Genomic DNA, 14,379 nt, shown 5'->3' on the forward strand with positions numbered 1-14,379 from the left:
GAGATAGCTTCCATGTCTTGTCATGGTGATGGTGACAATATTGATACAATTTAGCTCTAGTCCCTTTCTGCCATAAAAGGAGTTAGGGAGAAATCTTGCTGACTAATTTGTCATTAGTGCATACACTCCCTTGCTAAGGGCACATATTGCTGAGCTATATGGCCCAAGTAAATAGATAGCGTCTTTCCTCCTTTTCCCTCTCAACAGGTAAAAGTAGATGAAGGCCGGTTACAAAAAAGTAAATGTTGCAAAGAGGAGGAAAGTGCATCATATTTTGAATGGAGAAATTGTTTCTCTAGCCTCACTGCTCAGTTGTATAAAGACACTGTTCTGCACCTTTTTTTTTTTCCCTGCACACAGTGGCTGATATATTGAAAGGGAAGACTTGTTGGAGTTGACTATAAAATGACAGAGGTAAATTTTACAGTTGTGCATTAGACAAGCAAAGACTAGATTCACAAGTGGTGTTTGCTTTGTGGCATGTGGCAACGATAACTGATTCCTTCTAGATAGTGCAGAATAGTCTGGACAAACTTCTTATGGTTGTGGAGTGTTCAGCATCACTCAAACAGCTGAAAAGCATTCTTTACTCCTATAATTCTGAAACTTGTGTTAGTCCTCAGACTGACGTTGTACTGCTTACACTGGGATGAAGTGAGCATATTTGTCATTCTGCTTTTTGTCAGATCAGTTAATCAGAATCTTTCTTGTTATTTTTATAGAGCAAATTCGATTAAAGAATATAAGAAATGTATATGGAAGATGCTTGTGGTATCGTTTGCGACTGTTAAAACCACAGCAAAACATAATTCCTACAGTAAAGTAAGTATGTTTCATTTGCATGCCTTTTCTCACTTAAGCAATTATTACATTTTTATTTTTATAAAAATATATTTTTTATAATCAAAGCAGCTGGAATTAGTTATATAATAATAGCTTTCATGTCACAGAGGAAACATTTACAATATGCTGCATTTGGATAATGAATAATTAATCATTATGATCTAGTAGGGCTTGAAATACAGATGAATGCTGTTTGCAGCTTGCCAAATACCTGCTAAATGAAACCAGTGAACCTCAGCACTAATAAATATGTAAACAATTCATTTATTTCAAAAAAAGAAAAAAATGCTCACTCCTTCACTGAAATTAGTGGTAGTAATGATGCCCTTTGATTTAAATACCTAAACATATATATTTAAATCTATAATAGTAATCATTTGCATGTTCAGAGTTCAAGTCTTTGTTTCCTTCCGTTCTTTGTTTCTTACTCCTGCCCACAAAATATGTTCTTCTCTGTTATGTATCTTTTTTCATCTTTTTTTTGAAATGTTGCCTTTGTGTAGGATTAGGTTAAAACCATTCTTTAGAGATAAGAAATGCTATTTTATACCTACTAAGGACAGACAGTTAAAGAATGTAAAGAGTCTTTGCTGATATTGACTTGCTTGTTTAAAAAAGAAATTAATTAGAAATCAGGTCAGTGCTCTCATCTGTGTCCGAGGCTGTAAAACACTCATACCTGCCTTAAAATTGCTTTATTTTTTCTTGGTGTTTTTTTAAGATTGATATCAAATGACTTCATCTTGTATTTATAGAATTGTATTGGACCTAGTGGATTTGTGCATTTTTTTTTAATTATTTTTTCCAAACAGGAAAATAATCCTCCTTGCTGGATGGGCATTATTTTTGTTTCTTGCCTACAAGGTTTCCAAAACAGACAGAGAGTATCAAGAATACAACCCTTATGAGGTTTTGCATTTGGATCCTGTAAGTAATAGCATCTTTCACTAGTCTTTACTACTGTGACTATATGTTCTATGCTATATGCCAAATTTAGGACTTGCTTTTTAAACAACCTAAGTATAACCAGTGTAAGCTAAATTCAGTGAATATACCTAATGGTTTTGTTGTTTTTTGGCATCTGAAAGTTGCTGCTGCATATTGTAAAATCCATAGTTAGATACTCTTGCACGTATCTGTAGTAGTTTATAACTTGCCTAGCTAACTCCTTCAAAATTCTAATGACTTTCTTAATATAGTGAGGTGGAAATTTTATCTGTTTTTGGGTCTTACTATGACATTATTTTCCTTTTTCCTCAATTAGTGCAGAAAGATTTATTTCTGTCTTTGTGGGTAGAGTGAAACTGTATATAGTTGCTAATTTCAGTAAATGTGTTAAGGAAAATCATTCTGCTTTGGTACACCTTATGGAAGCCCTCTTGATAGCCATTTTCAGGGATGCTGGTGAACAAACTGTGTAAGCAAGAACACTGATTCATGTGATTCGCAGTTTTTTGTATAATTTCTCTGGTAAATGGAAAGATATGCTAAAAAATATTGGTGATATGCATTTTGCTGTAGTAAAGATTACCTTGAATCTCAGTTGCATCTATAGATGGAGTATTGAGAACAACAAACTCTAAATAGCAAGAGGAGCCAGTTAGTTTATTAAGATGATTTTAAAAAAAGATACAGTGTTTCTCTAGAAAAAAGAGCTCTAGTGCTTTATTTATATTGAAGGTCTAATTCAGAACAGATTTTAAAAGGTGCCTTGGAAATCTGGAGGAGACTAATAGACCTTTTGGACATAGCTTAAACTCTTATTTAATCTTGTCAAACTCTTTTCTTAGTTTTAACCACAATATCTCAAGGAAATATTCTACTTATGCTAATTATTTGTAGATACAAAGCTACTGTTTTGAATAGCAGTAGAGTCATCTTTTCAGCACTGAAGTCTGAGGTATGTTATACTCTCCAGGCTAAGGAAATGCATTGTGCATAGAGCTCAACAACGAATAGGGAAGGACTGTATGTATACCCATTTGGATTTAACTTGATATGTATTGCTAGTGTGGGAAAGCTTAATATGAATACGAACATTAACAAATGCATCTTTTACCATTTAATGATATGGCTTGTCAGCATAAGGATAGGCATCACTGGTAATGCTTCTTTGTGCCTGGGAAGCTATTATAGCAGATCTGTGGACTACAGTCTTTTTCTAGCTAGGTATAGAACAAGACCTGTCTGTCATGGTCAGTAGGCAAATTATTTAAATTCAACCTCTGTGCAGTTCCTCTATGAATGACTGATTGCTGACTTGTTTTCTCTTACTGATGCACGGGAATTCTTCTAGTGAATGGTATCTGTTAGAACTGTGCAGTTTAAATGTTCTTATACGTGGGCTAACTTTGGTTAAATAAATCAGGCTAGGGAGTAGGTCGTCAGGGGATTTTCTTCTCTCACTGTTAGCAAATTTTTCCAAGTAACAACCCTGAGGAAAAAAACATATAAATGTACTGAAGTATAACTTAATCTTTATTAACTAAAATTTGTGAATGTACTCAAGACGCGTAGCTCTTAGTCCAGGCAAAGAGACCAATACTGGAATGCACTGAGAACTGATAGAGGAATGGAGTGCATAGACCAGTGAGAAGGACTGTTGGTGTTGGAGATGTTACAGGGTAGACAAAGAGATCGGTATGAAGAAAGATTGGTTGAAGTAGGGTTGTGTAATAGAATCTGAGATTCCAGAGCATGTTTGTTCTTCATATTTCTGTGCTATTAGAAGATACATCCCCTTGAAAATCCCCTGGAAAAGTTTCTTAGTTCAGCCTACATGAAAGTTAACGGCCTTATTCTATTATCACTCAAGTGAAACCTTAGAATCATTGCCAGCCCTGCTGATGAACGATATGGATGTTGAAGTGATGTCAGATATTGAAAATGTTGTTGCAGTTAAAAAACAAAACAAAAGTACTTTTGTTGTGGAAAAAATGATGAAAAGGTTTCTGATGCAAGCACTTGGAAGTTTTGATGCACCATAATTAATGTGATTCCTTGCTTTCACACCATGGCCTAAATTATTTTTTTTATTTTAGGTTAGCATTTAAGTATGTAACTAGAGGCTCTAGAGGCTTTTTTTTTTTCTCCAGGGGACCTTTAATTCACTAGGCATACAGCATGGACGAAGTTCAATTAATGTACACATACTTTATATATAATATCGTCATTTTGTTTTGAACACAGAATAGCTCATTTTGGAGCATATTACTTAAATTCATTGATAAATGAGGCAGTTGGATAGTATTACTGATAAATTGAACAAATGACCTTAGTACCATTTTACAAGTGGGATCCAAGACAGAAAGGTGAAGATAAAATTGGTTATAATTCTGATTTCCTCGAGTAAGCAGGACCTTCATTTTTTTTGTAAGTGTAGTTAGTGTAGGGAAGCTCCATGTTCCAAGCACAGCGCTGACTGACGTTAGCTGTCCTAGATGGCTAGTCAGGCCTAGCTGCTGCAGTCTAGCATTTGAAAATGAGGAGTAAGCAATTAATGATATATGGAAAGTTTGTTCCCGCACAAGCATGCAGGCTCTGTGGCAGGGGAAAGAGAATTTTTTTTTTTTTTTTGGGGGGGGGGGGGAGGTAACATTCATCAAAGCCGTGAAAATGCTTCTCTTCCTTTCCTGCAAACTGTGTGATCTGTTTTGCACTTTCCAGCTTCCGCTGTCTTAATCTGACATATCTCATGTAGTCTTGAAATGACTGTTTTTTCTCAAAATCTAATTTATTGTGGAGTGAATTCATCCTGAGCATTAAATGAGGGAGGCGTGCTGTTGAAAGATAGTGGTGCAAAATGATAGATACATTGGATAAAAAGAGATAAAATAAAGGTAACATAGCAAATAAAGCTTAAGGGTAACTTAATTTCTGGTCTAACTTTATTAGAACAGTATCATCATTTATAAATAACTTCTTGTGTGTTTATTATGCACTTAAGGTCAGCCTGCTAGGCCTCTCTACTGCCAAAGTGTTGAAAAGTTCTTTGGTAATGGTTCTGTGAAACTTATCCAATAACTTGCTAGGAAAACTTTATCTGTGCTTATGTTAGCATTTTGGGAGTTTTCTTGAGGGATGAAGTTCATGGCCCAACCTGAAATTTAATGCGCAGTGGTTTGGGTGGAATTTAACAACATTCTGTAGTATAATAAACATTTATCTTTTTCTCAAGTATAGATAATGTGTTCCTTTTAGTCAATAAGTTTGAAATAATTTATGGGCAGGATGGTTCTAGTCAAAGGCATTCTTATGTGGCAGGGCAATCTACTATTCAATATGAAATGCATATACAGTTTCATGATCGCGTCATATTAAAACAAAACTGTTTAGGTAATGGTTCAGAGAAATATTGCGTAATGTACTTTAGAATACAGACATAGTGGAAGAGATTTATTTGGTTTAAGATATTTATTAATAACACAAAGTTTTTGATTTGTTTTTAAGGGAGCAAGTGTATCTGAAATTAAGAAGCAATACCGTGCACTGTCACTAAAATACCATCCGGATAAAGGAGGAGATGAAGTTATGTTCATGAGGATTGCTAAGGCTTATGCAGCGTAAGTTTGTTGTCTGCGAAAAACAAGAACTTGATATTATGGGCAGGGAAACCTGTAAGGTAGTGGCAGGGATGACCTAAGCAGCCAGGAAAAATGTCTTCAGGTACATAATGAAAGTCAAAACATGTCTCAGTACAATAGATTCCTGTTTAGTGTACAAGTTAGGGAGAATAATTCAATTCTTTTGCCACTCAAAATGTTCTGGAAAGTTACTTCTTTGTATTAAACTTTCACGTCAGCTAGGAAAAGTGCTTCCAGTGATACTTACTATATCTTAAAGATGACAAAGAACAAAACAGGTATTTGCAGTGTTTAAGCGACAAACCCCTTTATGGCAATTTTGAAAGCGTGGTTTAGAACATAAGTGTACTGTTCATTTCACATGATGATAAAGCTTAAGAGCAAGGTACATTATTTCAGCCCTGTTTTCATCTAGCAACAGAGATGTTTCATTTTGGCTCTGACTCACTTCTCTCTCAGCTCCCCCACGTCTCTTTCCATTCAAACTTGTTATGCGGTCCTGATCTTTAACTTGGTGACTGTTTCAGATTATCTGTGTAGTTCTTAATGGCTGAATCCTCTTTTCCTTCAGAGTGTTGTTCCAGTCATACCTCTGCTTATAGCTTTCCTTGGATCTGAGAGTTGATGTGCAATATTAGGATTCAGTCTAGAAGAAATCCCTCTTTTTCTGTAATCAAAATGTGTGTGGTTTTTTAAAAGCTGTTTGTACACTGAATCTTGGTATAACTTAATGTTCTTTCTACTCTAAATGATCATCCAAGGACATAGCAAGTTGGTGACTTCTATTTTTTAAGTCAGTTGCCGATGTGATTGACCTTAGTGACTGTTTGAATGACTTGTCTGGGGTGGGCTGAGAAGGAGAGCTAACACCAGGCTCTTCTGAGCAGTTTTAAAATTATTCTTTCTGCTTATAAACATTTGCATCACTGTGGAAGTATCTTTAATAGGATATTCTGGGATTACTTCCTAAACTCCTTAAACATCTCCCTTCTTTATTTTAAAATTAGTGCTCAAGTGCTTGGTGAATACAGTTTGATACTTCAAACCCTAGTGCAAAAGCTGTGGCAGAGGCATATCTTCAAGTGAGTCACAGTGAAGTTCCTCTGGCCATGCAGTCTTGAAGGAATATAAAACCTACCCAATCAATGAGTCTGCTTGGTAAAGTCCGAGAGACCTAGAAACGGTTCAGGAGACCTCTGGCTTACTCACTAGGTCTCTTCTGTGACACAAGATTTTCTGCATAGTGAATGAGGGGTGTTCTGTTTCCAAAAGCAGTGTTCTTCCGTGTAGTAACAGAGATTCTGTGTGTAAAAGTGGTATAAGCAGTAAAGTATATTGCCAAGAAACTGTCAGTACAGAACAGATTTAGAAACTGTAAGATTTAGGAGGTAGTACCTTTTCATTTATTTATTTCCCTCTTCTTAAATATAAAACTAGGTAGTTTCAGGGGAAAAAAAAAAAGCCATCAAAGGCTAAAAGTCTAAAATAAAAGACTGGATGAACAACTTCCACCATAGCAACTCATCCTGCATATTGACCTTCCACCCAAAAAAAGACATTTTCAGTCCTTGTCTTTTGAGGTTTGCTATACTGTAACTTGTCATTGAAAAGTCATTTTTGTTAAAGGAGTACACAGTCATTCTCGTAAAACAGGATATAATTGTTCCATTGCCTGTGTATTATGAAGGAATGAAGTAGTATTGTTTTGTTATGACAGATTTCATACATCAATAACATAACTTATGTATGGTTTGTCAAATGATCTCTGAAACATAATATAAATGCTACATTTTAACATTTCTGTATATGCTAATTATCTAGAGAAGTTCATTTACTTTTATATTAACTTAATATCTCTTCTTGAAATTAGCTTAACTGATGAAGAATCACGAAAAAATTGGGAAGAATTTGGTAATCCAGATGGACCACAAGGTAAAAAAAAATTAAAGAACTTAAGTCTGTGTGTCTTAAACTGTGCCCTATGTGATCATCTGAGAAGCACTCAGTATGTATGAAATAACTTTTTCCTTTGATTTAAAGGAACACAGGTTAATTTTTTGCTTGTGAAACTGGAAAAATAAAGGTTCTGGGAGGGGAAAAGGAAAGCCAAGAAAGATTTTGCTTTTAAGTTTGTCAAACTTCTTATTAAAAAAAAAAAAAGAAAGAGAGAGAGAAAGGTGTGTGTGTGTTTTTTTTTTTTTTTTTTTTTTTTTTTTTTTTTAAATTAGCCAGCTTCAGTAACTTTCTAGAGAGCATTGCCGGTATTAAAAGAATGGAAGATAAAAGCAGAAACTTGTCAGTTTTAAGCATTTCTTTGTATTTATAATCTGATACTATAAATGTGTGTTGAAAAGTAAACTACTAGCCATAATGCAGTAAACGCACTTTGGGATGTATGTGAGGATATGTGTGTATTTAAATACTGTATACACATCTGCCTTCCATTTGATGGAAACAGTGCAGTTTGAGTGTAGCTCTGTGCTGCCTTCATTTTGAGGAATCCTCGTGATTATCCCTATGTTAGTAGGCTCTTCCTGGGCAAGTAGCTACATGTGAATTATCCTAATGATGGTGTATTAAAATTGTAGAGTGGATGGTCCACACTGTAAAACAATATAGAATGGAAAGTTAATAGAGTTTTCCTACTATTTGCAATTGCATCAGTCACTTGTATAACATTTTTGTGACAGTGGTTTAAGTGGGCTAGTTAGGAGGAAGAATATTATGTATTCCTAGCTGTTTCTAATACTCCTTACAAGCAAAAGAAAACCTGCAATTTGGTAAGACCAACCTGCATAGATCTGCTGTTGTTGATGCCCTGAAGTCTGAGAGACTAAGTAATACTGCATATCTACGTGGAACGAGTTAAGGCCAGCCTGGAAACTGTAAATGGAATTTTTAACTTAAATGTGAAGTTACAGGATGACACATGACATAAATCTGTGCTGGAAATTCTTCTTCTTATATCCGTTCAATTGGGGAACTGGAAGAAAAAACATAAAAAAAAATCATTTAAAAAAAACAAACCACTACCAAAACCCTGGACCAGCATTTCAAAGAAACAATCTTCCCCATCCCTTCAAAAAAACCAACAACTGTCCTAGCTAAATCGTACCTTAACTAAGGCATTTCTGGTGGACTAAGGTGATGGTTTCATTTCTTTGACCATTTCATTTTATAGCATAGCAAATTCCTTTCAGTTTCTAGCTTTTGTTGCTTTCCTAGCCAAGTAAGTAGGAGGACTCTGTCCCTCTCACTGCAAAATACAAAAAAGGACTTGCTTCAGAAATGCTGTCCCAGTATCAGCCAAACAGCAATATGGATGTTAAATAAAGTCCAGTAGATGTACAAGCAGCTTTCCTAGGGTCTTTCTCAGATGCTGAACTGTGTTTTGCATCCACCAGCTACTTTGTTTTGCCAGGACATAGGGCTTTGAGTTGGGCAGTATGTCAGGGTCCTTGAACTGGCCCAAAGCTGTGACTTCAAAAGAAGGCTTAGCCAGATGCACGTATGAGGATTTAAAGGCAAGAAGATCCTTATATGGTATGCTCAGATATAGCTTTCACAAACTTCAGGGACTCTGGATTCCTAAAGGGCAAAGTGAAATAATTCTTCTGTAGGGCAGCAGTTCATACTGTTAGTGTGCAAGCCCTCTACTCTTCTGAAACTTTAACTTGGAGTACACTGGAATAGGAGTTCTCTCTGCTTTGCTCTAGATATTGCATTGTTCTTTATCTGAAGGGTGGGAAGAAGTCCAAAATCTTCCCTCTGCCATCCTCCACTCTGTAGTCTTGTTCCACATTAAAGTATGAGGAACTTTCTCAGTGAAATTCCTCTTACCTTCATTTAGACACCTGTAATGTAAAAATCTGTATTCAAGCTACCTACTCTAGTTCTTGTTTTTGGGTAGTCAAGTAAAGGAGACAGACCTTTACAGAGATGTATTTTGGCATGAGATGAACAGCATTCTACATTAGACATTCTCAAGTTAGATGAGGTGTGTCCCACCTGCGGTGCCTAGTGCAAAGGAAAAACAGTATTCTTTTCTCTATCCAATTGAATCAGTGTGGAGGTTAGAGGCAGGCAAGCAAGAAAACCTTACCTTCGGCATGACTTGCTCCTTTAGTAGTACAACAATGAACGTGCAAGATTATTTGGAGAGTATTTAAAAGCAGGAGGCAGACCTGAGGAGTAAGCATATATACTTTTAAGAATTTAAGGCAGTTTTGCTAGACTATTTCCACTTGGTATCTGCTAGTGCCTCAGTTCAGTGAGCGTGAATGGGGACAAGTAGGTTCTCAAACCAGAAGAGAAAGAGCTTGTACTGAACTACTTCTGTAGATAGAACAGTTTGAAGAAAAAATGTAGATTCCTCAAGTTTGAAGCTAAAATCCTAAAGATCAAAAATGTAATGGGAAACTGAAGTTGATAGAGAACCACAAGTGAAAAGCACAGTCACACTTCTAGCATTTTCTTCTAAAAATCTGTGGCCGTTACATGTAAGGAAAGATCTCCAGACTAAGGCATTTCCCATGGCTTAATGTAGTAAATTCACTTGGCAGAAAGCTGTTGAGCTTCTAAGCTTGAGCTATGTACTGGTCAGATGTTTATTCCGAGTTTCAAAAAATAGTAGTTTCCAACTCAGGAGCTGCATAAAAATCATGTTAGACCTACGCGGAACAAATGGTTGTCTGAACTGATAGCTGTCAGGATCTGTTTGAAGCCATTTCAGAATAATATCTAAGTATACAGGGAATCTTAGTCTCTTGTTATCAAAGGCAGTACTCCTCACTGATTGCTACTAGTACTGAGAAAACCATCAGGTTTTCCTCAGTGGGTGGGAGACTGAAGCAGGCCCTAAAATTTTTATATATATATATATATATATATATATATATATATATATATATATATTTTTTTTTTTTCCTGGCTTCCTGGAACCTTTAGGGTTGGGACAGGTAGCATTTGCAAAGTTCAAGATATTGGTTCTAAAGAGAACAACCTGTTTTAATGCTGTCCTGTGTTCAGATCCGTGCACTGTAGCTGTTACTGTTAGAGAATCATCTTGTATTTTTTGCAACCTAACTCCTTTTCAATGGAAAGGTGTTCCTTTCTCTTTCTTATTAACCTCCTAGAAATTCAAACCGACAGAGTTTCGTTTTTTACAATTTACAGCTCAGAACCTTTTCTTAAAGTTAAAAATAAGTAAAACGTTCTCCATAGATCTTATTTGCTCAAACAGTTGTCATGCAATGCATATATTTACTGATCAATACATATTTAAACTGCTGAAAGCTCTGCAGGGCTAAACTCATAAATCTTTAGGTCTGTCAAATCTCTCTTCTTTGATGTATCAATAAATCTTGCAGATGACTATAATATGTTAAGCTAAAATTTTTGGGATATCAGATGTTGCATATAGTGCATTTAAACCTATCATTTCGCTGCATGCCTGAGTATATTTCTAATTTGGTTTTTTGATTGGCTAAATTTGTTAGCATTTTACTTATTAAAGTGATAAACATGAATTTTTGTCAGATTTGATGTGACTTTAAAGTAGTTCTTTAGTACTTTACAGTGAATTTCTTTGTTTCATCCTACAGCTACTAGCTTTGGTATAGCTTTGCCAGCTTGGATTGTGGATCAGAAAAATTCAATTTTGGTGAGTTAACATACTTAGCTTAAAATTTTAAGATAAACTTTCAAATGTTGACCTTAAAATACTTGTCTGTGTATACTATACGTGGTATTATTAACTGTGCCTTTTGACTAGTAATACTTTGGTCTGAATGTGCCTCTTTGAAGCAAGTCTCAAGAGTCAAAAGTAATACAGTAGCTTAAATCTAACCTTTTTGAGAGTTTTAATATGTTTGGAAGTATTTCATTGCAAGGATAATAAAGTGGTAGCCTGGTCACTCTTGTTGTGAAGTGCATGTTTACTGTTGTGAGGAAACACATACACAACTGTTTCTATTTTATGGACTTCTGTAGTTCCATTTGGCTTGCTAGAGATCCTGTAATCATACAGTGTCTGAATGTTCTTTCTGTTGCAATATATTGCTACAATATAATGCCTGCCTACTTTGTAATGCAGTAATTATCTCTGTCCACTGCATCACAGTTTAGCTGCTAGCTCTTTAATTATTAAAGCAACCCACCCAAGACAATGCGTGGATGACTTAAGATTACTTACATTGAACAGATGCTCCTTATCTGAACCCTACCTGACTGATTATATTACTGATAAGTTGTTCTTCAGACATAATAACAGGTACTATGCAATAAGCTTGCATTAATTTGCGGTAGATTTGTGGTAATACTACTTTACTGTATTTTAGAATAAAGATTAAACAAGAATGGTATTAAGTAACTGAAGTGCCTAATGCAGTATGTTTCATAATTTTTCTCTAGGTTTTGCTTGTATATGGATTAGCATTTATGGTTATTCTGCCAGTTGTTGTGGTAAGTATTAGCTAATTAAGAAATAAAAGCTATCTCTCTAGGAAAGGGAAGAATGAGCAATTTTACTCTAAGAAAGCTTTGTTTACAGCTTGTTTACAAAGGGTAGAATATTAATGTGGGTGTTTTCTCTCATTATGGAAAAAGTGTAGCTGCTGAAGAGTTTCTGAAAAAGTGAAGTGCCATGATAGAGATACAGCTGTAAGGAAAATACTAGACATCACAAAAGCTGGAGACTCTGTATATAATTCGTCTTGTACCTTCTTTCATTCATCTCATGGAAATTAATTGCATATGATGAACTTGAGGATATTCAGTAGTGTTATTGTAGACCCAAGACTGAGATGTCTTTAACTGATGGTACCAGAATGATTACTGCTTGTGGAACAAATTGTTGCTTTGGTTTCTCCTGACTGCCTTTGTTTTCATGACTTTAATTTTCATTGATCTCTGTGCACTATGAAATGCCTGCTCTTGAGATTCCTTTGCCTGAGGAATCAATTGCTAGATGAGTGATATTTCGGGGCTCTGGTTTGCTCTACTGTATTGCTTTTGAACAATGTCCCTTCTCCAGTGACAGAGATGCATTTGGGTTATGGCTTGAAGAGGGACTCCAGAAAATTGACACTCATAAGCCTTGATTCTCTTGAGGAAGAAAATTTTCATTTAAGAAAGTGTCCTGGGCTCTTGACACCTGCTTGTGTCTCTGTGTACGAAGACTCAGCCAGGCATGTCCCTTTTCTTTGGGAGTCTTTATGTGTAATTGAAGATTTAGCGTAGCAAATTTCAAATGCAGTGATTTCAACAAGGAGTTGATTAGGAAGCTTAAAATCCAGGGTAGAACGTGTGCCTCCTCTCCCTCCTTCCTTTTCAAGTTTCAGTTGGTGTGTGTTGATGCTTTTTGTACACATTCACTCTTAGTGATTTATACCAGGTTTATCATAGTACAAGTGAAAGTAAACATCCTTTCTATTATAAAGAAATGTCTTGAGCAGAGAAAATATCTGCCTCTTCTTGCCCCTGTAACAGCTGTAGACTTCTGCATTCAAACTTGTCACTCTAAATTTCTTTTATAGTCAGTGAAGAGGAATAGTTATTTTTATGGAGCAAGTTATCTTATAATTTCATTCTAAAATGGATATAAAAGATGATTCATACCTTTAATGGGCCTATTTCTCTTATGTGAATCAATAAAGAAGCCTAAGTTAACTACAAATGTAACCATCCTATATCTGAGATAGGCATCTAAAATAAGGTAAGGTTAGTTCCACCCTTTGAATCCAGATGTAGAAAAGGGGAAAATACTGGTGTGGAGATCTTCCTAGATCTCCACTGACCTAAACAGCATTCTGTCCATGAGGCAAGAGACCTAAATTGTATCTGCGAAAGCAGATAGAGCAGCCTCTTTCATGCAGATCGGGACTGGCTGTAGTTACGTTTTTTTCTTCCAGTACCCAGACTAAGCTTAGAGAAAATTCTGATAGCTATGGGATTATGATCTGAATTCTTCTGCAGAAAAACTTTTTTAAAAGATGTTTGCTCTTCTATGCTAGGGGTGTTCATCTATGTATAGAGAAATCAAAACCACTTTATTTAAAAAAACAAAAAAACAAAACTTCTTTGTGGGGAACCTACAGCATTTTTCAAATAACTAAGTAAATTCCAAAGCCCTTGCTGTGCTAGGGCAATTTACACTATTGCCTATTAATTTAACAGTAGTTAGCATCGCTTACTTCTTCACTGCTTGTTGCCTTGTGATAAGTTGTACAATAGATTGAGATGTATTTTGGATGATTTTGTTACATTATTGAGCTTTGTTTACAAGTAGGAGTTTAATGAACAAACTTCATTTTATAACCAACCAGGCCATTTTTCTTAAAAGTTATGGAGTATAGTCACTGTACAGTTAGTTATATAATTTGAAGTCATTGGTATAATGCTAATGAAGAAATTGCTATAGTGTTTCTGAAGCTTTGGAAGAATTCTTCTATCAGCCTGACCCAAAGGATGGCTTAATTCTGAAAATATCCAGCAAGGGCACAGGGCTACCTCCAAATGCCCCCTGTGAAAAGCATTTTCTAATTATGTGATTTAATTTTTTTTTCCCAAACTTTCTTCTAATGAAAAAAGTCTCTGTTTCGGTCTTCTGGTCTCAATCTGCCTATACTGAGTTTGATTTGAATGCTGTGTTGCACAATAAAGAATTGCCACTTAGAAAGGACTCTTTTTTCCTAAAAAAACCACCAGAAATAAGCAAAAGAGCCTGTGTGTATGTGTTGGGGAATCCTCTAGGCTAAAAATCATTCTTAAAATTTTTAGCATCAAACTGTCCTTCAGATGAATATATACATTTAAAATTTTTGTTGGCAAAGATTCACCCCCCCCCCCCCTTAAAATTCATTTGACCTTAACATAGGTAAAATCAGTTGGGATGAGTCTAAATTTTTTTATTATTTGAAGTTTGCGTTCCCTGCTTTTGAACAAAATTAAAGTG

At 35.6% G+C, this 14,379-nt stretch overlaps 1 protein-coding gene across 2 annotated transcripts in view; it reads left to right on the plus strand.

Moving 5' to 3' along the window:
* Window positions 1-14,379, plus strand: part of SEC63 (SEC63 homolog, protein translocation regulator) — a 61,132-nt gene that overhangs the window by 18,184 nt on the left and 28,569 nt on the right. For both annotated transcript variants that reach the window (XM_067293904.1, XM_067293903.1), the window contains exons 2-7: window positions 723-822; window positions 1,656-1,770; window positions 5,293-5,405; window positions 7,297-7,358; window positions 11,030-11,088; window positions 11,838-11,888. In XM_067293904.1, the coding sequence (XP_067150005.1) occupies window positions 723-822; window positions 1,656-1,770; window positions 5,293-5,405; window positions 7,297-7,358; window positions 11,030-11,088; window positions 11,838-11,888 (500 nt within the window). The remainder of the gene's footprint in view (window positions 1-722; window positions 823-1,655; window positions 1,771-5,292; window positions 5,406-7,296; window positions 7,359-11,029; window positions 11,089-11,837; window positions 11,889-14,379) is intronic.

This window comes from Apteryx mantelli, chromosome 3 (genome assembly GCF_036417845.1).
Source record: "Apteryx mantelli isolate bAptMan1 chromosome 3, bAptMan1.hap1, whole genome shotgun sequence".
NCBI lineage: Eukaryota > Metazoa > Chordata > Aves > Apterygiformes > Apterygidae > Apteryx > Apteryx mantelli.